This window comes from Salmo trutta, chromosome 4 (genome assembly GCF_901001165.1).
Source record: "Salmo trutta chromosome 4, fSalTru1.1, whole genome shotgun sequence".
Classification (NCBI taxonomy): domain Eukaryota; kingdom Metazoa; phylum Chordata; class Actinopteri; order Salmoniformes; family Salmonidae; genus Salmo; species Salmo trutta.
This window is the reverse complement of record NC_042960.1, coordinates 61497238-61521891: the sequence shown is the minus strand read 5'-3', so window position 1 is coordinate 61521891 and position 24654 is coordinate 61497238. Positions and strand designations below refer to the sequence as shown.

Here is a 24654-nt window from a genome sequence, read left to right as displayed (position 1 = left end):
AACCACCTCTCCTAGAACTATGTAGAACCACCTCTCCTAGAGCTATGTAGAACCACCTCTCCTAGAACTATGTAGAACCACCTCTCCTAGAACTATGTAGAACCACCTCTCCTAGAACTATGTAGAACCACCTCTCCTAGAACTATATAGAACCACCTCTCCTAGAACTATGTAGAACCACCTCTCCTAGAGCTATGTAGAACCACCTCTCCTAGAACTATGTAGAACCACCTCTCCTAGAACTATGTAGAACCACCTCTCCTAGAACTATGTAGAACCACCTCTCCTAGAACTATGTAGAACCACCTCTCCCAGAACCCCCTTTCCTCTGTGTATCAGTGAGGACCACCTGTGGTACTATCGCATATGATATTTTATATGTGTAGTAACTTCTTCATTTAATGTTTTTTCCCTTCCGTTGGTAATTGATAGATTTGTGGTAGGATAAAGTGAGTCATTTATCTTGTTATTCAAAGACAGTGATCGTTGTGCAGCCACAGTGCTCTGTGACTGTCTGTGTGGAGTACAGTGATAGCACTGTGGTTGTGAGTGTCTGAGTGGCAGGGCTTGTCCTTCAGGTGTCCCCTCCTTGCTCTCCTGCCTCTGGGCCCATGGTGAGGCGTTTCTACGGGGGTCTCCAGCTGGCCACCACTGACCTGGATGACTTCAACTTGGATGAGGTGGACCAGAGTCTGAAAGGTCCCCTGAAGAGACTGGCCCCCACCCAGCCTTCTTCCTCCCAGCCCCCACCACCCCTACCTCTCCCTCCACTTTCCCCCAGACTCAACCCCACCATCCCCAACTTCTCTCCCCCAGCGGCCTCCAGAGGAAGTAAGCCCCGTCCTCCTCCTCCGCCTCCACCTCCTCCCTCCTCGTCCTCCCACTACCCCCCTCCCTCACAGTCCTACATGCCCCCCTCCTCCCCCCGGCCCACCCCTCAACCTCCTCCTCCTCCCCCGCCTCCCCCACCCCTTCCACCCCCTCCGCCCCCACCCCCCCAGCACCCTGAGGAGAGGCTGGGGGGAGGGTCCCAAGGATGGTACCCCCACCATCACCCCTCCAGTCCTCCAGAGACAAGGAGCGAGTGGGAACGGGGTGGGTACCTGCCAAGGGGAGGTTACTACTCGTCCAACGCCAGTGACATGACCTACCCCTCGAACTCTAAGGTAGCCTCCCTGGGGTGTCTATGGTCTGGTCTGAAACAACCCCTAGCCCTTGCCTTGCCCCAAAACCTTTTAGCTGAGTTGATGGGAGTGGACAACAATTCACAATGACTGAATGGTGTGAAGAAGACATCTCTTTCCTCTCCATTGAAATGAAATGCTGTTTTTTATTCAGTTTGTCGAGGCTCTGTGTGATTTGAAATGTTGTTATAGTATTTGACAGCAGTGGGTGTAGAATCGCATGGCGTGTTGTGGTGTGATATGCAGTAACTAGTAGGTGTTTTATGTGTGAAGATATTATATTGTCAATGTAGGCGAAAGAGGCTGTAAGTCAAGACTGAATAGCTCCTTTTCAAGTGCACAATATCGCCTGTCTTGATGTGTTACACTTCAAACACCCGTGTGTGTGTGTATAACATTCATATTTCCGTAGTGTTTTGCAAAAGTAATTCAGGGATGAATACACAGTACTCTTTCCCTGGTTCAGGTGATGATAAACACTTCCCACGTCAGTGGTGTATCCAATTCAAGCAATCCCCTGGTAAGTCTGATATTTGAGAGTGTTCATTAAGCCTGCCTTGAAGGAGGTACTTGTGTGATGTGAACAAATGTTGAGACAAGCTGGAGATCTGTTGACATTTAAACCACACAACTTTCTTCACAGTTCTAGAACATCCCCAGGGCTCTGATCCTTACAGGGTTAAACATAGATATACACAGGGTTAAATCACAGGGTTAAATCACAGGGTTAAAGCACTGATGTCACTGGTTTCATCATGAGCTGTTTGTTCTGGGATTCAGCAGCAGAATCCTGCTTCTCACTATAGACCACCGTAACCCCATTGCTTGATGTCATATTTGCTGCTGAATGGATGTTCCCAATAGCAAATAGCTCCTAGCCTGCCCAACCAGAGGTGTCAGATGGCCCCTACCATGTCTAAACCAGTCATGCTACCCCAGAGCCAGTCCCATCGACCTACCCTACGCTCTGAGGGCCTGGTAAGAAAAACACTCCTAACCCCCCTCTTTCGCTCTCCCTAAAAACCCTCAATCCCTTTGTGGACGCTTGCTATGTTCTCCTGTCACTGTCCCTAGCCGGGGTACTAGTTTGTTGTCACTGTCCCTAGCCGGGGTGCTAGTTGGTTGTCACTGTCCCTAGCCGGGGTGCTAGTTGGTTGTCACTGTCCCTAGCCGGGGTGCTAGTTGGTTGTCACTGTCCCTAGCCGGGGTGCTAGTTTGTTGTCACTGTCCCTAGCCGGGGTACTAGTTTGTTGTCACTGTCCCTAGCCGGGGTGCTAGTTTGTTGTCACTGTCCCTAGTTGGTTGTCACTGTCCCTAGCCGGGGTACTAGTTTATTGTCACTGTCCCTAGCCGGGGTACTAGTTTGTTGTCACTGTCCCTAGCCGGGGTGCTAGTTTGTTGTCACTGTCCCTAGCCGGGGTGCTAGTTTGTTGTCACTGTCCCTAGCCGGGGTGCTAGTTTGTTGTCACTGTCCCTAGCCGGGGTGCTAGATTGTTGTCACTGTCCCTAGCCGGGGTGCTAGTTTGTTGTCACTGTCCCTAGCCGGGGTGCTAGTTTGTTGTCACTGTCCCTAGCCTGGGTACTAGTTTGTTGTCACTGTCCCTAGCCGGGGTACTAGTTTGTTGTCACTGTCCCTAGCCGGGGTGCTAGTTTGTTGTCACTGTCCCTAGTTGGTTGTCACTGTCCCTAGCCGGGGTACTAGTTTATTGTCACTGTCCCTAGCCGGGGTACTAGTTTGTTGTCACTGTCCCTAGCCGGGGTGCTAGTTTGTTGTCACTGTCCCTAGCCGGGGTGCTAGTTTGTTGTCACTGTCCCTAGCCGGGGTGCTAGTTTGTTGTCACTGTCCCTAGCCGGGGTGCTAGTTTGTTGTCACTGTCCCTAGCCGGGGTGCTAGTTTGTTGTCACTGTCCCTAGCCGGGGTGCTAGTTGGTTGTCACTGTCCCTAGCCGGGGTGCTAGTTTGTTGTCACTGTCCCTAGTTGGTTGTCACTGTCCCTAGCCGGGGTACTAGTTTATTGTCACTGTCCCTAGCCGGGGTACTAGTTTGTTGTCACTGTCCCTAGCCGGGGTGCTAGTTTGTTGTCACTGTCCCTAGCCGGGGTGCTAGTTTGTTGTCACTGTCCCTAGCCGGGGTGCTAGTTTGTTGTCACTGTCCCTAGCCGGGGTGCTAGTTTGTTGTCACTGTCCCTAGCCGGGGTGCTAGTTTGTTGTCACTGTCCCTAGCCGGGGTGCTAGTTGGTTGTCACTGTCCCTAGCCGGGGTGCTAGTTTGTTGTCACTGTCCCTAGTTGGTTGTCACTGTCCCTAGCCGGGGTACTAGTTTATTGTCACTGTCCCTAGCCGGGGTACTAGTTTGTTGTCACTGTCCCTAGCCGGGGTGCTAGTTTGTTGTCACTGTCCCTAGCCGGGGTGCTAGTTTGTTGTCACTGTCCCTAGCCGGGGTGCTAGTTTGTTGTCACTGTCCCTAGCCGGGGTGCTAGTTGGTTGTCACTGTCCCTAGCCGGGGTGCTAGTTGGTTATCGCTGTCCCTAGCCGGGGTACTAGTTTATTGTCGCTGTCCCTAGCCGGGGTACTAGTTTGTTGTCACTGTCCCTAGCCGGGGTGCTAGTTTGTTGTCACTGTCTCTAGCCGGGGTGCTAGTTTGTTGTCACTGTCCCTAGCCGGGGTGCTAGTTGGTTGTCACTGTCCCTAGCCGGGGTACTAGTTTATTGTCACTGTCCCTAGCCGGGGTACTAGTTTGTTGTCACTGTCCCTAGCCGGGGTGCTAGTTTGTTGTCACTGTCCCTAGCCGGGGTGCTAGTTTGTTGTCACTGTCCCTAGCCGGGGTGCTAGTTTGTTGTCACTGTCCCTAGCCGGGGTGCTAGTTTGTTGTCATTGTTCGTAGTTTGTTGTCACTGTCCCTAGCCGGGGTACTAGTTTGTTGTCACTGTCCCTAGCCGGGGTGCTAGTTTGTTGTCATTGTTCCTAGTTTGTTGTCACTGTCCCTAGCCGGGGTACTAGTTTGTTGTCACTGTCCCTAGCCGGGGTACTAGTTTGTTGTCACTGTTCCTAGCCGGGGTACTAGTTTGTTGTCACTGTTCCTAGCCGGGGTGCTAGTTTGTTGTCACTGTCCCTAGCCGGGGTGCTAGTTTGTTGTCATTGTTCCTAGTTGGTTGTCACTGTCCCTAGCCGGGGTGCTAGTTGGTTGTCACTGTCCCTAGTCGGGGTGCTTATTTGTTCAAGCTGTTTCTCTGGATTCTCTGCTGTACAAGACAAGGATGGTTAGCATACACATGCTAACTTCCTTATCAGGTTGACACAGAGGCTAGGCAGGCAGAGTCTATCATAGGTATTGGATGAAAACCTCTTAAAGGTCCAATGCAGTTATTTTTATCTCAATATCAAATAATTTCTGGGTAACAATTAAGTACCTCACTGTGATTGTTTTCTATTCAAATGGTAAAAAATAAACACATATCTTCTTAGCAAAGAGCAATTTCCCAAGCAAGAATTTTGTTAGGACTGTCTGGGAGTAGCTGTTATTGGCAAAGAGGTTTGGAACACCCTTTCTTATTGGTCTATTAACTAATTTACCGCCTGATGATGTCACTAGGTACACCAGAACTCCATCCCACCAAATCTAGGACTGTGACGATACCAGTATTGCAGAAGATCAAACTGTGTGGTCCTTTAAAAACCTGCTGTATGTACAATATTGTGTGCTAAAGTAAAAAATTTATAAAAATGTGACTCTGGATGACACCATAATGATGTTTGTTTCCAACATTGGGGATGTTTTGGTAAAGAACTTAAATCCGCTTCGTGTTTTGTTTTTCCCTGCCACAATACTAACGAGTATTGTGATACTGGTATCGTCACGGCCCTAACCAAAACAGCTCTTACACTACATTTACATTTGAGTTATTTAGGAGATGCTCTTATTAGTGCATTCATCTTAAGACAGCTAGGTGGGACAACCACATATCACAGACATAGAAAGTATGTTTTTCCTCAGTAACGTAGCTATCAGTAGAGTCAGAGCTAGAAGGGGGGGTGGGGTGGGGGGGTTGAAGTGCAAGTCCTGGTTAAGTGTTTTTTAAATGTTATTATTATTTAAATTTTTGGGGTGGGTGGGGGGGTCGAGGTGAGGAGGAGGATTATTTAAGATGCTGTTTGAAGATGTAGCATTTTTATCATTTTCACAATTTTACAATATTATTCCAGTCTCATAGTGTGGAAATATATATAAAACACAGGAAAATCTAAATTTTTATTGCACTGGGACTTACATTTTATACATGTAAGCAGTAACTCCCCTGAATGTGGTATGACTATAGGACAAAGACAATGTATTCAAAATAGCTTCTGAAGTTGCATAATTGTATGTTCGTTAATAGGAAAATATGGCTGTTTTTTCCATTTCCTGAAAGGTTTCTGTTTTGGAGATAATAGGTTTTCATCCAAAAGCGAGGCTATGCTAATGTCCCTTCCTCTATCCCTGTCACCCTGTTTCATTGCATGACTATGGAGATAGCACTCTGCTCCCGCTGGTCATTTACCATATGTCAGCACCACAGGAGGTTGGTGGCACCTTAATTGGGGACGACGGGCTCGTGGTAATGGCTGGAATGGTATCAAATACCTCAAACACATGGTTTCCATTGATGCCATTCCATTTACTCTGTTCCAGCCATTGCTATGAGCCGTCCTCCCCTCAGCAGCTTCCACTGGTCACCAACATCCAGACAAACCAAGGGAGGATTGAGTCTTCATATATTATCCATGTTGTCAAGGGTGAATCCACAGAGACTATTATAGTCTTTGCAGTTTATCAACAGAACTTGTCAGTAAACGAGTACTTAACCCTAAGATGCAGAGAGATAGAGAGAGGGAGAGAGAAAAAGAAGAAGCTTAGTGTTGTAGTGTCAATCTCTTCTGAATGCCTTCTGGTTCCTGTGCTACAGCCGCCGGAGATGCTGAAACGGATGGTGACGTATAACACCTCCTTTAGGTCCAACAACAAGAGACAAGTAATCCATACCCATCACCACCTTCCCCTCTGACTCCTGTCTTTTCCATTGACTCTCCTCTCCTCTGCTCTGAGTGTTTATTAGTAGTTTAGTGGCTGTTTCCCCTTCCTCTTTCCTAACTAAATCAATCCCTCTTTCTTCCCTGGAGTGATGCGTGTAGTGACTGCCTCCTTTACTTCTCTGGTTCCCAATCTGTCCTCTTTGTTTGATGCACTAGTTCCTTGTAGTCGCACGTTCGATAACTCAACTAATGACTACGGAGAGCACATGTATTGGGCATTCTTTTGTCTCTGTGTAGAAATGCGGATGGTGTGGATGCTGAATGGTGTACATTATGTGGGTGTACGTCTTCTTTTTGTGTCCAGGTTGACCTCATGTTATCTGACAGTGCATTGTCCTGCTGTCAAGGCCTTTTTAGTATTTGATACAAAATGAGATTGGGACCACAAAAAAACATCTGTACTCTAGGAAGAAAGAGCTCCATGTTTTTACACAACCCTACAGATCATGATTATTGTTACAAATAACTTTGATTTTACAGTCCTTGTTCATAAATTCATTCCCTACACTTCCAGATATGTCATAACAAACTCTGTGGAAATCTCAGTTGGCACTCTGCTATTCCCTATATTCTGCACTATACTGTATCTGGTGGAAAGTGGTGCACTATAGGCAATTTGAGATGCAGCCTCGTACCTCAGAGGGCCTTTTGTTCTTGTGATGCTTTCAAAAATCTGTTGATGTGTCCATGAGCAAGGAACTTAACTCTGACCCCACTCTCTGTGGGTTCTTAGGTGTGGGATATGCAAGAAAACGATTTACCAATTCGCACTTATACATGTGTGAAATAGGACAAATGTAAGCACCCACTTAATTATTATCTTGTTATGATTATATTCAAAAGACGTCAATGTCATTGCAATGAATAGGCTTGTACTCAGAACGTCATCTTACTTAATCAGATTCAATCAACTTTCATTCAGAAAGCAATGCTTTTATAGAGCCGCTTTTTATTCCTCCTTTGTCCATGAATGCAGAATGAGGAGCTGTGGCCCTCAGATTTTGATGGTCACAGATGACGGTGTGTGTGCTTTTGTGTGTGTATGTGCGTGTGTGTGTGTGTCAATGAGGCCTGTCCTAGAGGAGAAAGATGAGCCTTTAGATGTCACACTGTGAATGTGACATTAGCAGGCAGAGACACGTGAAAGGCAGATTGAACAAGCCTGTTTTGTTTTTTATTTTCAACTCCTTTTGAGATGTTTTGAAGTGAAAATTAGAAACGCGGTCGCTATCTCACGTTTTCAAACGAAAGTGATTGAACAGTGGAGAAAACTGAAAAATGGATTTTCAGTGACAATGGAAATTTGCTTCAAAAATCTATGTTTTATAGAGTGCCTTGCAAAAGCATTCACCCTTTTGCGTTTTTCCTATTTTGTTTCATTACAACCTGTAATTGAAATAGATTTTTATTTGGATTTCATGTAATGGACATACAGAAAATAGTCCAAATTGGTGAAGTGAAATTTAAAAAATAACTTATTTAAAAAATAAAAACGGAAAAAGACGTGCGTGCATATGTATTCACCCCATTTGCTATGAAGCCCCTATATAAGATCTGGTACAACCAATGACCTTCAGAAGTCACATAATTAGTTAAATAAAGTCCACCTGTGTGCAAGCTAAGTGTCACATGATCTGTCACATGATCTCAGTATACATACACCTGTTCTGAAAGGCCCCAGAGTCTGAAACACCACTAAGCAAGGGGCACCACCAAGCAAGCGGCACTATGAAGACCAAGGAGCTCTCCAAACAGGTCAGGGACAAAGTTGAGGAGAAGTACAGATCAGGGTTGGGTTATAAAAAAAGATCCAAAACTTTGAACATTCCACGGAGCACCATTAAATCCATTATTAAAAAATTGAAAGAATATGGCACCACAACAAACCTGCCAAGAGAGGGCCGCCCACCAAAACTCACAGACCAGGCAAGGAGTGCATTAATCAGAGATGCAACAAGGAGACCAAAGATAACCCTGAAGGAGCTGCAAAGCTCCACAGCGGAGAATGTGTCCATAGGACCACTTTAAGCCGTGCACTCCAGAGTGGTGTGCTTTACGGAAGAGTGGCCAGAAAAAAGACATTACTTAAAGAAAAAAATGAGCAAACACGTTTGGTGTTCGCCAAAAGGCATGTGGGAGACTCTCCAAAAGAAGTACTCTGGTCAGATGAGACTAAAATTGTGATTTTTGGCCAAATACAAAACATTTCATCACCCCGAGAACAACATCCCCGCAGTGAAGCATGGTGGTGGCAGCATCATGTTCCCAGTCCCATTGGCAGGGACTGGGAAGCTGGTCAGAATTGAAGGAATGATGGATGGCGCTAAATACAGGGAAATGTTTGAGGGAAACCTGTTTCAGTCTTCCAGAGATTTGAGACTGGGACGAAGGTTCACCTTCCAGCAGGACAATGACCCTAAGCATACTGCTAAAGCAACACTAGTGGTTTAAGGGGAAACATTTAAATGTATTGAAATGGCCTAGTCAAAGCCCAGACCTCAATCCAATTGAGAATCTGTGGTATGACTTAAAGACTGCTGTACACCAGCGGAACACATCCAACTTGAAGGAGCTGTAGCAGTTTTGCCTTGAAGAATGGGCAAAAATCCCAGTGGCTAGATGTGCCAAGCTTATAGAAACATACCCCAAGAGACTTGTAGCTGTAATTGCTGCAAAAGGTGGCTCTATAAAGTATTGACTTTGTGGGGGTGAATAGTTATGCACACTCAAGTTTTCAGTTTTTTTTGTCTTATTTCTTGTTTGTTTCATAATAAAAAATATTTTGCATCTTCAAAGTGTTAGGCATGTTGTTTAAATGAAATGATACAACCCCCCCCCCCAAAATCCATTTTAATTCCAGGTTGTAAGGCAACAAAATAAGAAAAATGCCAAGGGGGGTGAATACTTTCGCAAGCCACTGTAGTTATAACCATTGCATTGAAACGCTGAAATGTGTTGGTTTTAGCAATAAAGCGTTGGTTTTTGAAGCAACAATTTTATTTAAAGAGTTGAATATATAGTTAGCTGATATTCATACTGATGTTCTTAATGCTACAGTCGCATAGACCTTTATTTTACAAAGCTCGAGATGGAAAGATATGGAAAATGGATCCACAACCTTGGTTTTTCTCATATTATTAAATTAATCCATTTAAAGACATAGAAGTGGTTGTCAAAAGAAACCTAGCTCTTCAACACTCAGCACACTCATTCTCTGCTAGGGCCTGATTACATGCAAAAGTCATTTAGATACATAATGATAAATGACACACTACATTGACCTGGTTTGTGTTGAACCTATGAAGAAGTTTTACAATGTTTTAAATTAACAAAAGAAATAATTGCCATTTCAGTTTACATCACAGATTGTGTAAAATGTCAGAATTATCCAAATCCTTTGTATGAACTAGGGCAATAAATCAGTTGAGACCAGGGTGATATAAGGCTATATTGCAGGCCTATTGCTCAACCATGTTTCCTTGTGGAGCTAAACCTCAGTTCACCGTGTCATTTCTGCATTATCTAATCCAGAGGCTCTTAAGCTTTTTCAGCTCGAGACCCAAATGAAAAATGTACTGTCCTCGAACAACTCAAAATAAGAAGAAACAGTGTGTGATTATAAATGTTTACTCATAACTCGCGACCCACCTCTCACATTCTCAGGGCCAACTTTGGGTCCCAAAGAAACCCTGGTCTAATCATATGTTGTTTGTTTTTCAGAAATATGTGGAAGACTTTGATCCCCTCTCCATGGTACTGTATGCCTGAGCTTAGCCTGTCTATATCTGCTAGACTATTAGACATATAGGATAATGTCATGTATACAGGTGTAGAACCAAACTTAAGCAAATACATCTCTTTGAAGAAGTAGATCATTCATATCCCACTAGGCACAGACGTCAATTCAACGTCTATTCCACGTTGGTTCAAATGACGTGGAAACAACATTGATTCAACCAGTGTGTGCCCAGTGGGATGCCAATAAGATCTTTACCAAGAGACCAAACAGAAGACGTGCCTTTGAAGACCTGTGAATCGTGTCTTTGACTATAAAGCTGTGTGTAAATGTCAGTCTCCATCCAATGTGAGCCATGCCTTCTAGGTAACCATAGATCCTCATTGAGTCACTGTTACAGCCATTCTGTGTTATAGCCTTTCTGGAAACGTCAATGGAACATCTCTTTTGTTCTCATCTTTCTTTGAAAAAGTAAATGCACCTCAGGGAAGCAGTTTTCTACATCTAAAGCCATATATCATGAAGATATAATGTATAGATTGTACCATCTATACAATCTTAGAAAAAAAGGTGCTACAGTATATAGAACCTAAAAGGGTTCTTCAGCTGTCCCCATAGGATAACTCTTTGAATAAGGAAGGTTCTATGGGGACTGCCAAAGAATCCTTTTGGAACCCCTTTTTAATCTAAGAGTGTACATGTCTATTCACTGTGATCCAGTGTTGTGATGTAACCATCCCACTCTCTGGCTGTGTTAACAGTTCTCCTCGGAGCAGATAGCTGGACGAGACGTGAGACTGCTGAGAATCAAAAAGGTAATCAGAACCCCCCTCAGGATGAACTGTCCAGTTATGACTATACTTCTCCGGTTGCTAAGCTTTTTATGAAGGAAAGAAGGATCAAAACACATTTCCCTTCAGGGACCATACAGCTAATCTTGCCCTGCAGAACCATTCCTTTATTGCCTCAGACAGACATTCAGTAGGATGATGACAATGCATCTAAAGCTTTAAATTGTATGTAATGAATGGATTACATGTAATTCCTATGTCTACCAGCATGTTAAATGTGCAACCAGAGGGAAAGAAATCTAGACCACCTTTACTCCACACACAGAGACGCGTACAAAGCTCTCCCTCGCCCTCCATTTGGCAAATCTGAATATATTTCTATCCTCCTGATTCCTGCTTACAAGCAAAACCTAAAGCAGGAAGTACCAGTGACTCGCTCAATAAGGAAGTGGTCAGATGACGCAGATGCTAAGCTACAGGACTGTTTTGCTAGCACAGACTGGAATATGTTCCGGGATTCTTCCGATGGCATTGAGGAGTACACCACATCACTTACTGGCTTCATCAATAAGTACATCGATGATGTCGTCCCCACAGTGACTGTATGTACATACCCCAACCAGAAGCCATGGATTACAGGCAACATCCGCACTGAGCTAAAGCGTAGAGCTGCCGCATTCAAGGAGCGGGAATCTAACCCGGACACTTATAAGAAATCCCGCTATGCCCTCCGACGAACCATCAAACAGGCAAAGAGTCAATACAGGACTAAGATTAAATCGTACTACACCGGCCCCGACACTCGTGGGGTGTGGCAGGGCTTGCAAACTATTACAGACTACAAAGGGAAGCACAGCCACGAGCTGCCCAGTGACACGAGCCTATCAGACGAGCAAAATAACTTCTATGCTCGCTTTGAGGCAAGCAACACTGAAACATGCATGAGAGCATCAGCTAATCTGGATGACTGTGTGATCACGTTCTCCGTAGCCAATGTGAGTAAGACCTTTAAACATGTCAACATTCACAGGGCCAGACAGATTACCAGGATGTGTACTCCGAGCATGCGCTGACCAACAGGCAAATATCTTCACTGACATTTTCAACCTCTCCCTGTCTAAGTCTGTAATACCAACATGTTTCAAGCAGACCACCATAGTCCTTGTGCCCAAGAACACCAAGGTAACCTGCCTAAATGACTACTGACCTGTAGCACTCACGTCTGTAGCCATGAGGTGCTTTGAAAGGCTGGTCATGGCTCACATCAACACCATTATCACAGAAACCCGAGACCCACTCCAATTTGCATACCGCCCCAACAGATCCACAGATGATGCAATCTCTATTGCGTTCCACAATGCACTTTCCCACCTGGACAAAAGGAACACCTACGTGAGAATGCTATTCATTGACTACAGCTCAGCGTTCAACACCATAGTGCCCTCAAAGCTCATCACTAAGCTAAGGACCCTGGGACTGAACACCTCCCTCTGCAACTGGATCCTGGACTTCCTGACGGGGCGCCCCATGTGGTAAGTGTAGGTAACAACACATCTGCCACGCTGATCCTCAACACGGGTGTCCCTCAGGGGTGCATGCTCAGTCCCCTCCTGTACTCCCTGTTCACCCATGACTGCATGGCCAAGCATGACTCCAACACCATCATTAAGTTTGCCAACAACACAACAGTGGTAGGCCTGATCACCGACAACGATGAGAAAGCCTATAGGGAGGAGGTCAGAGACCTGGACGTGTGGTGCCAGGATAACAACCTCTCCCTCATCGTGATCAAGACAAAGGAGATGATTTTGGACTACAGGAAAAGGAGGACCGAGCACGCCCCCATTCTCATTGACGGGGCTGTAGTGGAGCAGTTTGAGAGCTTCAAGTTCCTTGGTGTCCACGTCACCAACAAACTATCATGGTCCAAACACACCAAGACAGTCGTGAAGAGGGCACGACAGCGCCTATTCCCCCTCAGGAGACTGAAAAGATTTGGCATGGGTCCTCGGATCCTCAAAAGGTTCTACTGCTGCACCATCAAGAGCAGAGGAAGGCCCAAAATACTGTCAAAGACTCCAGCCACCCAAGTCATAGACTGTTCTCTCTACTACCACACTGCAAGCGGTAGCGGAGCATCAAATCTATATCCAAAAGGCTTCTTAACAGCTTCTACCTCCAAGCCATAAGACTCCTGAACAGCTAATCAAATGGCTACCCGGACTATTTGCATTGTCGTCGCATTGTCCCCCCCCCCCATTTTTACTCTGCTGCTACTCTCTGTTTATTATCCATGCATAGTCACTTCACCCCCACCTACATGTACATATTACCTCGACTAACCGGTGCCCCAGCACATTGACTCTGTACCGGTACCCCCGTATATAGTCGCCACATTGACTCTGTACCGGTACCCCCCTGTATATAGTCTCCACATTGACTCTGTACCGGTTCCCCCTGTATATAGTCTCCACATTGACTCTGTACCGGTACCCCCCGTATATAGCCTCGCTGCTGTTATTTTATTGTCACCCCTTAATTATTTATATTTTTCTTATGTTTTATTTTTGTTTTATTTTATAGATAGGTTTTTTTTATCCAGTTTATTATAGTAAATACAAATTTTTTCCCTCTTTTTTTCTTCTTAAAACTGCGTTGTTGGTTAAGGGCTTATAAGTAAGCATTTCACTGTAAGGTTTACACCTGTTGTATTGGGTGCATGTGGCAAATACAATTTGATTTGATCTCTCTTACCTTAGGTTGGACCACTTGATCTGGCCGTGGAGGGGGGTGTAGACTCCCCTCTGGGAAAGCTAGTGGTATCTGCCATTTATGATGGAAGCTCAGTAGACAAACATGGTGAGTCCATAAATGTCATAACGAAGTCCATAAGAAATCAACCCCATTTGTATATGTTAAAGCATTCTATTCAAAATGCAATTCATCAATACTGATTTTTATCCTTTGTTGTTGGTGGTGTACATAGACAAATGATTTTGTTTCAACACTTGATTGATTTTGGCTTCATATAAAGAACCTGACAAACATGAATCTCTTTCTTTACGCTCTGTTGTTAACAATAAAGTTGGAATGTTGTTTTGTGTATGATTTCAGAATAGTAATGAGAAAAGGTTTATTATACCCAATTTCTCAGTCTGATGTTCATCAGGCTGACTCATTTCATATCCTCTTGGAGACGTTATAGTAGAAACTAATCCCAGGCTATTGAGTGGGATCTGGTTCCAAAGGTTGTGGTTTGTAAAAAATAAATGCAGACAGCAATTAATGAGTTTATTGTCCTGACTGTGCCTGTGTGTGTGTGCCTGTGTGTGTGTGCCTGTGTGTGTGTGTGTGTGTGTGTGTGTGTGTGTGTGTGTGTGTGTGTGTGTGTGTGTGTGTGTGTGTGTGTGTGTGTGTGTGTGTGTGTGTGTGTGTGTGTGTGTGTGTGTGTGTGTGTGCCTCCCCAGGTGGGATAGTACCAGGAGATGAGGTGATGGCTGTGAATGGGAAGGTCCTGACTGACTCCTCACTGACAGAAGGAGAGAACGCTCTGAACTTGGCCTGGAACAGTGGAGGGGTACTACTGTCTCTTTTACAGCAACTCTGACAACAATATCTTCTAACAGAAATACTGGCGGGTATTTCTCACAACCTAATCGATGAGTTAGGCAGCTTACGCTCATGACTATTCTCATTAAACAGACATGTATCATATTGATGCTGTATTGTTTGGTACTACCCTGATCATTTGTACTGATGGTCATTTGTTGCCGTACATGAGTTTTATTGATATGGTTATAAAGGCCAGCCCCAATCAAAACATTCACAATCAGACCAGTTGGTTTTATAGTGAAGAGGGGAGGTGTGGGGCGGAGAAGAGAGAGGAGGGGTGGAATCAATTTTATCAATGGGTCCTTTGTGATATTTTGTAACCATAGAAATACTGTATGGAAGAGGGATAGACATGTCATCACAGTTTTAGGAAGAAGTTATATGAGCCAAACGTGCTAGATTTTTTTATTTCTTTATGTCTGTGTGTCTTTAGGATTGGATTGAGCTGGTGATAGCAGTGTCACCTCCAAAAGAATACGAAGATGAGGAGTAAGTACATTTGCCATCAACTCAACATACAGTGAGGGAAAAAAGTATTTGATCCCCTGCTGATTTTGTACGTTTGCCCACTGACAAAGAAATGATCAGTCTATAATTTTAATGGTAGGTTTATTTGAACAGTGAGAGACAGAATAACAATAAACAAATCCAGAAAAACGCATGTCAAAAATGTTAGAAATTGCTTTGCATTTTAATGAGGGAAATAAGTATTTGACCCCCTCTCAATCAGAAAGATTTCTGGCTCCCAGGTGTCTTTTATACAGGTAACGAGCTGAGATTAGGAGCACACTCTTTAAGGGAGTGCTCCTAAACTCAGCTTGTTACCTGTATAAAAGACACCTATCCACAGAAGCAATCAATCAGATTCCAAACTCTCCACCATGGCCAAGACCAAAGAGCTCTCCAAGGATGTCAGGGACAAGATTGTAGACCTACACAAGGCTGGAATGGGCTACAAGACCATCGCCAAGCAGCTTGGTGAGAAGGTGACAACAGTTGGTGAGATTATTCGCAAGTGGAAGAAACACAAAAAAATTGTCAATCTCCCTCGGCCTGGGGCTCCATGCAAGTTCTCACCTTGTGGAGTTGCAACGATCATGAGAACGGTGAGGAATCAGCCCAGAACTACACGGGAGGATCTTGTCAATGATCTCAAGGCAGCTGGGACCATAGTCACCAAGAAAACAATTGGTAACACACTACGCCGTGAAGGACTGAAATCCTGCAGCGCCCGCAAGGTCCCCCTGCTCAAGAAAGCACATATACATGCCCGTCTGAAGTTTGCCAATTAACATCTGAATGATTCAGAGGACAACTGGGTGAAAGTGTTGTGGTCAGATGAGACCAAAATGGAGCTCTTTGGCATCAACTCAACTCACCGTGTTTGGAGGAGGAGGAATGCTGTCTATGACCCCAAGAACACCATCCCCACCTTCAAAGCATGTGTACTCATGCTAAGGGGACAGGACAACTTCACCGCATCAAAGGGACGATGGACGGGGCCATGTACCATCAAATCTTGGGTGCGAACCTCCTTCCCTCAGCCAGGGCATTGAAAATGGGTTGTAGATGGCTATTCCAGCATGACAATGACCCAAAACACACGGCCAAGGCAACAAAGGAGTGGCTCAAGAAGAAGCACATTAAGGTCCTGGAGTGGCCTAGCCAGTCTCCAGACCTTAATCCCATAGAAAATCTGTGGAGGGAGCTGAAGGTTCGAGTTGCCAAACGTCAGCCTCGAAATCTTAATGACTTGGAGAAGATCTGCAAAGAGGAGTGGGACAAAATCCCTCCTGAGATGTGTGCAAATCTGGTGGCCAACTACAAGAAACGTCTGACCTCTGTGATTGCCAACAAGGGTTTTGCCACCAAGTACTAAGTCATGTTTTGCAGAGGGGTCAAATACTTATTTCCCTCATTAAAATGCAAATCAATTTCTAACATTTTTGACATGCGTTTTTCTGGATTTGTTTGTTGTTATTCTGTCTCTCACTGTTCAAATAAACCTACCATTAAAATTATAGACTGATCATTTTTTTGTCAGTGGGCAAACGTACAAAATCAGCAGGGGATCAAATACTTTTTTCCCTCACTGTATAGTACAGTCTCTCCATCAACTGAACGTATAGTATAATCTCTCCATCAACTCAACGTATAGTATAATCTCTCCATCAACTCAACATGTAGTATAATCTCTCCATCAACTCAACATATAGTATAATCTCTCCATCAACTCAACATATAGTATAATCTCTCCATTAACTCAACATGTAGTATAATCTCTCCATCAACTCAACATATAGTATAATCTCTCCATCAACTCAACATATAGTATAATCTCTCCATCAACTCAACATGTAGTATAATCTCTCCATCAACTCAACATGTAGTATAATCTCTCCATCAACTCAACATATAGTATAATCTCTCCATCAACTCAACATATAGTATAATCTCTCCATCAACTCAACATGTAGTATAATCTCTCCATCAGCTCAACATATAGTACAATCTATGTGACAGCAGGTAGCCTAGTGGTTAGAGTTTTGGGCCAGTAACCAAAAGGTCGCTGGATCGAATCCCCAAGCTGACAAGGTACAAATCTGTCGTTCTGCCCCTGAACAAGGCAGTTAACCCACCGTTCCCCAGTAGGCTGTCATTGTAAATAAGAATTTGTTCTTAACTGACTTGCCTAGTTAAATAAAGGTTCAATTACATTTTTTTAATGTGAATGCATAGCCTACAAATGCTCACAATGATTAAACTGAAAGTAGATGCTGGGCGTACTGTTTTAATTCACTTCTTTATGTGTCAACTCTGATGTGATTTTAGCTAGATGGCCACTCCCTCAGTGAACCTGGTCAGTGTTGTGTATGTCTGTCAGACTGTAGCTAGATGGCCATTTCCTTAGTGAACCTGGTCAGTGTTGTCTATGTCTGTCAGACTGTAGCTAGATGGCCACTCCCTCAGTGAACCTGGTCAGTGTTGAGTATGTCTGTCAGACTGTAGCTAGATGGCCACTCCCTTAGTGAACCTGGTCAGTGTTGTGTGTCTGTCAGACTGTGTATCTGTCCATGTTCATGTCTCTGTCGTGTGTGTCTGTCCCACTGTGTTTGTCCGACTGTGTCTGCGTCTCTGTGTGTGTTCAGCCCTAAGTCAGCATCAGTCAGTCCCACTGCGAACAGAAAGGTGTTGAAGGCAGTGCATCAGTGTACAGACACGGCTACCGGCTCCAGTTTTAACCCTAAACTCCCATCCTGACCTGAGGGTAAACCCTTACCCCCACGCACCCCTTTGCCCCTGACAGAAGGGATGTTTGCCATGATCTGTTTAGCACTAGGTGAGGTGGACTATTTGTTCTTGTGCACTATGCATCTAATTCATGTGACTGTCAATCAGAAACAAGGACACACCAGCTTCAAGTCAAGTTTCATACCTCTCATTTTAGACACTTCATTTCACAATGAATGACACATTGCCTGTCTTCTAGAGTCATAGACATACTGCACATTTGTGTATATCTAATGATCTGTCCTAAGAGGTCACTGCCATACGTAGCATAACATCGGTCTTGACATAGCCTTCTGCCAGCCTTCAGCAGTTGTTCTGATTGACGTTAGTCAATCGGGACTGTTACATGTTTTGACCTACAGTACCAGTCGATTGTTTGGACACACCTACTCATTCTAGGGTTCTTCTTTATTTGTACTATTTTCTACATTGTTGAATAGTAGTGAAGAAATCAAAACTATAAAATAAAACAAATGGAATCATGTAGTAACCAAAAAGTGTTCAACAAATCAAAATATATTTTATATTTGAGATTCTTCAAAGTGGCTACGCTTTATGACAGCTTTGCACACTCTTGGCATTCTCTCAACCAGCTTCATGAGGTAGTCACCTGGAATGTATTTCAATTAACAGGTGTGCCTTGTTAAAAGTTCATTTGTGGAATTTCTTTCTTTCTTAATGCGTTTGAGCCGATCAGTTGTGTTGTGACAAGGTAGGGGGGTTTACAGAAGTTAGCCCTATTTGGTAAAAGACCAAGTCCATTTTATGGCAAGAACAGCTCAAATAAGCAAAGAGAAACGACAGTCCATCATTACTTTAAGACATGAACTTCAGTCAATCCAGAACATTTCAAGAACTTGGAAAGCTTCTTCAAGTGCAGTCGCAAAAACCATCAAGCGCTAATTAATGTATTTGGAGGGTGAGTTAGTTAGGATGACATCTATGAGGGTGCCCGTGTTTACGGATTTGGGGTTGTACCTGGTAGGTTCATTGATAATTTGTGTGAGATTGAGGGCATGAAGCTTAGATTGTAGGATGGCCGGGGTGTTAAGCGTGTCCCAGTTTAGGTCACCTAGTAGCACAAGCTCAGAACATAGATGGGGGCAATCAATTCACATATGGTATCGAGGGCACAGCTGGGGGCAGAGGGAGCTCTATAGCAAGCGGCAACAGTGAGAGACATTTCTGGAAAGGTGAATTTTTAATATAGAATCTCGAATTGTTTGGGTACAGACTTGGATAGGTACAGACTTGGATAGTAATACAGTAGATTGCAACACCGCCCCCTTCGGCAGTTCTATCTTGGCAGAAAATATTATAGTTAGCAATGGAGATTTCAGGGTTTTTGGTGGTTTTCATAAGCCAGGATTCAGACACGGCTAAGACATCCGGGTTGGCAGAGTGTGCTAAAGCAATAAGTAAAACAAACTTAGGGAGTAGGCTTCTAATGTTAACATGCATGAAACCAAGGCTTTTACGGTTACAGAAGTCAACAAATGAGAGCACCTGGGGAGTGGGAGTGGAGCTAGGCACTGCAGGACCTGGATTAACCTCCACATCACCAGAGGAACAGAGGAGAAGTAGGATAAGGGTACGGCTAAAGGCTATACGAACTGGCCGTCTAGCACGAGAGAGAGTAAAAGGAGCAGGTTTCTGGGCATGATAGCATAGATTCAAGGCATAGTGTACAGACAAAGGTAAGGTAGGATGTGAGTACGTTGGAGGTAAACCTAGGCATTGAGTAATGATGAGAGAGATATAGTCTCTAGAGATGTTTAAACCAGGTGATGTCATCGCATATGTAGTAGGTGGAACAACATGGTTGGTTAAGGCATATTGAGAAGGGCTAGAGGCTCTACAGTGAAATAAGACAGTAATCACTAACCAGGACAGTAATGGACGAGGGATATTGATATTAGAGAGAGGCATGCGTAGCCAAGTGAACATATGGGTCCAGTGATTGGTTGGGCTGACTGGCGATTCAGACAGTTAGCAGGCCGGTGCTAACAAGCTTACAGTTAGTAGGCCGGGGCTAAACAAGCTAGCAATTAGCAGACCGGGGCAGGCAAGCTAGCAGTTAGCAGACCGGGTTAGCAAGCAAGCAGTTGGCAGACCGGGGCAGGCAAGCTAGCAGTTAGCAGACCGGGGCTAGCAAGTTAGCCTTTGGGGGAAGTCGCGATGGGGGTAAGTCTGTTTTTGCCTCTTCGTGCAGTGACGTCGATAGACCAGTCGTGGAATTAGTAGAGTTCAAGTAGCTCTAGATAGCTAGCAGGCCGTTTAGCAGAATGGGCCTTCAGCGGACGTCACGCCTGAGGGGCCTGTTGGAATCCTCGGGCAGATTATGTCGGTATTCCATTCGTAGAGGATCGGCGGGGTTCCGTGCCCCGTACCGGCAGTAGAAGGGGTCTGGATATTGTAGCCCAGGAGTGGGCTTCGGTGGTAGCACAGGAGCCCTGGCCAAGCTAGCTTCAGGCTAATTGGTGCTTGTTCCGGGATGGAAACGCTAGCCAGGAATAGTCACCTGGGATTGCGGTTAGCTAGTTGCGAAGATCCAGATGAAAATGTTCAGAGTTTGCGGGGATATGGGGGTAAAAAATATATAAAATAATAATAGGTCCGTTATGCTCTGGTTTGAGTCACGTTGTTCGAACTGGCGAGAGCTTTCCGAGCTAAAGGTTAGCTGATGACCACTAGCAATGGTTTGCTGACTGATAGCTGGTAGGTAGTTAGCTGGCTAGCTTCAGTTGAGGGATTCCAGATCCGAAGTAAATAGAAATACTTTAGAAAAAAATAAATAAACAGATCCACACATTGGGTGAGGCGGGTTGCAGGAGAGTATTTAGAAGTTGAGGTTTAGGAAAATATTTTTAAAAGATATATGAAGAAAAAGATGTAAAAAGATATATACAAGGGACACGACAGGACAAAGACGTCTGACTGCTACGCCATCTTGGAAAACCAAAGAAGACAAACTGTCACATTCTTCTTCGTCAGACGATAAGGAAAAATCACTGTCGGACCAAAACGCAGCGGGATCATGTGTACTCATCTTCTTTATTTAGGAAAAGAAGGGACACCAAAATAAACACGTACACAATGACTCATAACAGGCTGGTAAGGCAACTAAGCTATACCTAGCACAATCTCCCACAAACTACAAACACAAACACATACCTATATATAGGACTCTCAATCAGAGGCAACTAGGAAACACCTTCCTCCAATTGAGAGTCCAACACCCAATGACCTAAACAAAGAAATACTAATACTAGAATGAACATAGCCCAAAACACGGAAATAATAAATCAAACACCCTTCTAAACAACCAACCACCCCGAACCACATAAAACAAATACCCCCTGCCACGTCCTGACCAAACTACAATACAAATAACCCCTATTACTGGTCAGGACGTGACAGAAACAAACACGAGCAATGGACATTAGACAGGTGGAAATCTGTCCTTTGGTCTGATAAGTCCAAATTTGACATATTTGGTTCCAACCTGTGAGACGCAGAGTAGGTGAACTGATGATCTCCGTATGTGTGGTTCCCACCGTGAAGTATGGAGGAGGAGGTGTGATGGTGTGGGGGTGCTTTGCTGGTGACACTGTCTGTGATTATTTAGAATTCAAGGCACACTTAACCATCATGGCTACCACAGCATTCTGCAGCGATGCGCCATCCCATCTGGTTTGCGCGTAGTGGGACTATAATTTGTTTTTCAACAGGACAATGACTCAACACACCTCCAGGCTGTGTAAGGGCTATTATAGCAAGAATGATGGAGTGATGGAGTGCTGCATCAGATGACCTAGACTCCACAATCACCCAACCTCAACCCAATGGTTTGGGATGAGTTGGATCGCAGAGTGAAGGAAAAGCAGCCAACAAGTGCTCAGCATATGTGGGAACTCCTTCAAGACTGTGAAAGGGCATTCCTCATGAAGCTGGTTAAGGGAATGCCAAGAGTGTGCAAAGCTGTCATCAAGGCAAAGGGTGGCTACTTTGAAGAATCTAAAATCTAAAATATATTTTGATTTGTGTAACACTTTTTTGTTTACTACATGATTCCACATGTCATGTTATTTCCTATTTCCTTTTGAAGTCTTCAACATCATTCTGCAATGCAGAAAATAGTAAAAAAAATAAAGAATAACCCTTGAATGAGTAGGTGTGTCCAAACTTTTGACTGGTACTGTATACTGGGAGATTACTATAGTGGTGGTCCCCAAACTGTCCCAACTGTTTTGGTGCTGTGACCCACCAAATGCTTTTTTGGAATGTTCCCATGTACCAACCAAATTATGACCTATCTAGTTGAAACAAATCTTTCTGGTCACAATTCGTGGCTCAAATAGAATCCAATGCAACCCACTAGTGGATTCAATCAGTTAATTTTGGAGAACACAGACCTATAGGGTTTCTCCACACATCTGCATGTGTTATTTCTAACTTGCTTCTACTTGTGACTAAAGACATGTTTTACGGCTCTCAAAGGTTGACATCCAAGTAATTCACCTGTTTCTGTCTTTCTGTAGGACGTTCTTCTGAGTCACTTCATCACCCAGCCTGTCAAACAAGCCATACCCACCAACCACCCGTCTCATTATCTCTGACATACTTCTATCGTCACAATCAAATCCCTGCATCAAACTGTTTCAAATGCAATGCTGATCATTACTGAAAACAAGTCTGTTGAACCAGAACCACGCTGTGATGAACTACCTGTAAACTGTCTGTCAACTTCATCCTCTGTTGAGTTTCATTTAGATCCCAGTACAGATACTTCTGATACTTCTGATATATATAATAATATGTCTCTGAGGTACATAATCCCCAGAGCCATATAAGTAGAGAGTTGAGACATTGAGGTTACTGCATTATTATGCATTTACATGACACTACAAAATTCTATGGCAGCCATGTTAGCTCCCCATTAAATATGGGAAATATTTAAACGATGCTGTGCAACTGAATGTCTGCAATTAGAACATTATTTCAACATTTTAAAATGTGGCCCAACTCTCTAAATACATTGCTCTGGTAACCCCCCCTCTTCTCATATTAGTACACCACAGCAAAGGAAGTGTATCTTATTGAGTTTTGAGTCAATCAAGTGGTGAAAACCTGAACTCCGAAGAGCCCGAGTGTCAACAGGACTGTATTGTTCTTTCCCAAGTGGAGCTGGTAATGCTGAAAGTCTAATTAAATGCTTAGTGTATCTCAATGAGCTTCTAGTGTGCCATAGATCAAAGCATGAGCTGCCAAACACCCAAACATCTTAGTAGCGGTGTTGACTAATGGCGAGTAAACTGTAGGCTATAAAATATAAATACAGAGAGGTACACACTATATATAAACAGCCAGTCATTTATTGTGTTAACCACCAATGTTTCAGCATCACAGTGCCCGTGGTTTACCCTGTACATTACTTCAAGCTTATACTGTGTATATATGGAGTTATTTTATTTTTATAGCCTTCTAGTATGCCATAACAAGCCCTTGGCTCTCGTTGAAATAACACCCCTAAGTCCCCAATTAAAGGTGTTTGATATTATCATTCAGTTACAATGGGTAATCAGAAGCAGACCCGAGGCCCAATCAATGTCCCTCCTCTGAAATCAATGCTCTCAGAATCAATAAAGGTATTTGTTCACTTTGACTGATGATAATTTCTTGACTTAGACGATTCAGACAGTTTATAATGCTAGAATTGTAATGCATTAGTTAATTTAATTTCTCTCTCTCGCTCTCTCTCTTATCATTGCATTAATTAAAATATTGTTGTGGATATCTTAAATCTCACTCATTATGCACTCCTGTGAATGTATTAATGTCCACAGGGGGCAGTCGTGATCCACTTCTGGTCTGATTTTACAGGACTTGGCAAGGTCTCCCCTTAATCGTTTGGTAATTCATTGGGCCACTTGCCGTGTCCTACTTACACTGCGGGAACACATAAAATATTAATCTTAATTATTGTAGCCTGTGTAAAATTGGTTGTACATTTATCAATTGCACGTGTCTACAAATGAAGTAGTTCAATTAGGAGTGCATGCCTAGAGCTCTAAGGCGATGATGCAATAGCAATGCTCACTGCTCAGGCAATGACTGTCAGTTAATTTTCAAATGTGGTGGCATACGTGACTGTCTATAGACCATTATGTGTGAATGCATTGGATCGACCGGTTTCTGTACACTAGTCGAAGGCTCAAGACAAAGGTGGCCTAGAAATTGTGTCTCGCGTTCCCACCTCCTCGGTACCCAGTTTCAGTACCGTGGCCAGCTCCTTGTAAAAGAACAGAACGCCAGATGGTCACGGAATCCATCAATCATTTCTGACAGTTAACCAATTGTCTTTTGTTTGAGGACGTGATAGACTCTAGCTTCGTTTAAAAACAAATAGGGAAAAAACTCTGGTCTCTGCATATGTGATTTCTTGTTTGTTTCATTCAGTGTTTTTTGTTGTTGTTTTTTAGAAACTCATTCATGACAAGAGGAGAAAGTAAGAAGATGCACCACATCTGCGATTTTTTTGTCCGTTTGTAAAATAACTTCCGTAGCCTACTTTTTAATGAAAATCATCTCTATAGAGTGGCTTTTTGTTGCACTCGGTGACTGAAGAAATTTAGAAAATTACAGTGGAGTCAAGTCCAGTTGCTTTTGGAACGTTATGATCTCACGACACAAACCGGTAGGTGTTTTGGATCTGTGTGCGCTTGATTGATGGCTCAGCTGTTGAATGAGTTGGTCGAAACAGTTACAGTGCGTTCAGAAAGTATTCATACCCCTTGATTTATATTCCACGTTTGGTTGTGTTACAGCATGAATTCAAAATGGATTACATCGATTTTTCTCTCACCCATCTACACACAATACCCTACAATGACAAAGTGAAAACATGTTTTTATAAATGTTTGCAAATTTATTGAAAATTAAATACAGAAATATCTTATTTACATCAGTTTT

The 24654-nt window shown here is 43.8% G+C and overlaps 1 protein-coding gene across 2 annotated transcripts in view; it reads left to right on the top strand.

Annotated features, from left to right (window-relative positions):
• Window positions 1–23347, top strand: part of LOC115192778 (harmonin) — a 44412-nt gene extending 21065 nt beyond the window's left edge. For both annotated transcript variants that reach the window (XM_029751631.1, XM_029751630.1), the window contains exons 15-20: window positions 9973–10005; window positions 10750–10803; window positions 13539–13638; window positions 14247–14356; window positions 14825–14880; window positions 22224–23347. In XM_029751631.1, the coding sequence (XP_029607491.1) occupies window positions 9973–10005; window positions 10750–10803; window positions 13539–13638; window positions 14247–14356; window positions 14825–14880; window positions 22224–22236 (366 nt within the window). In that variant the 3' untranslated portion in view covers window positions 22237–23347. The remainder of the gene's footprint in view (window positions 1–9972; window positions 10006–10749; window positions 10804–13538; window positions 13639–14246; window positions 14357–14824; window positions 14881–22223) is intronic.
• The last annotated feature ends 1307 nt before the right edge of the window (window positions 23348–24654 follow it).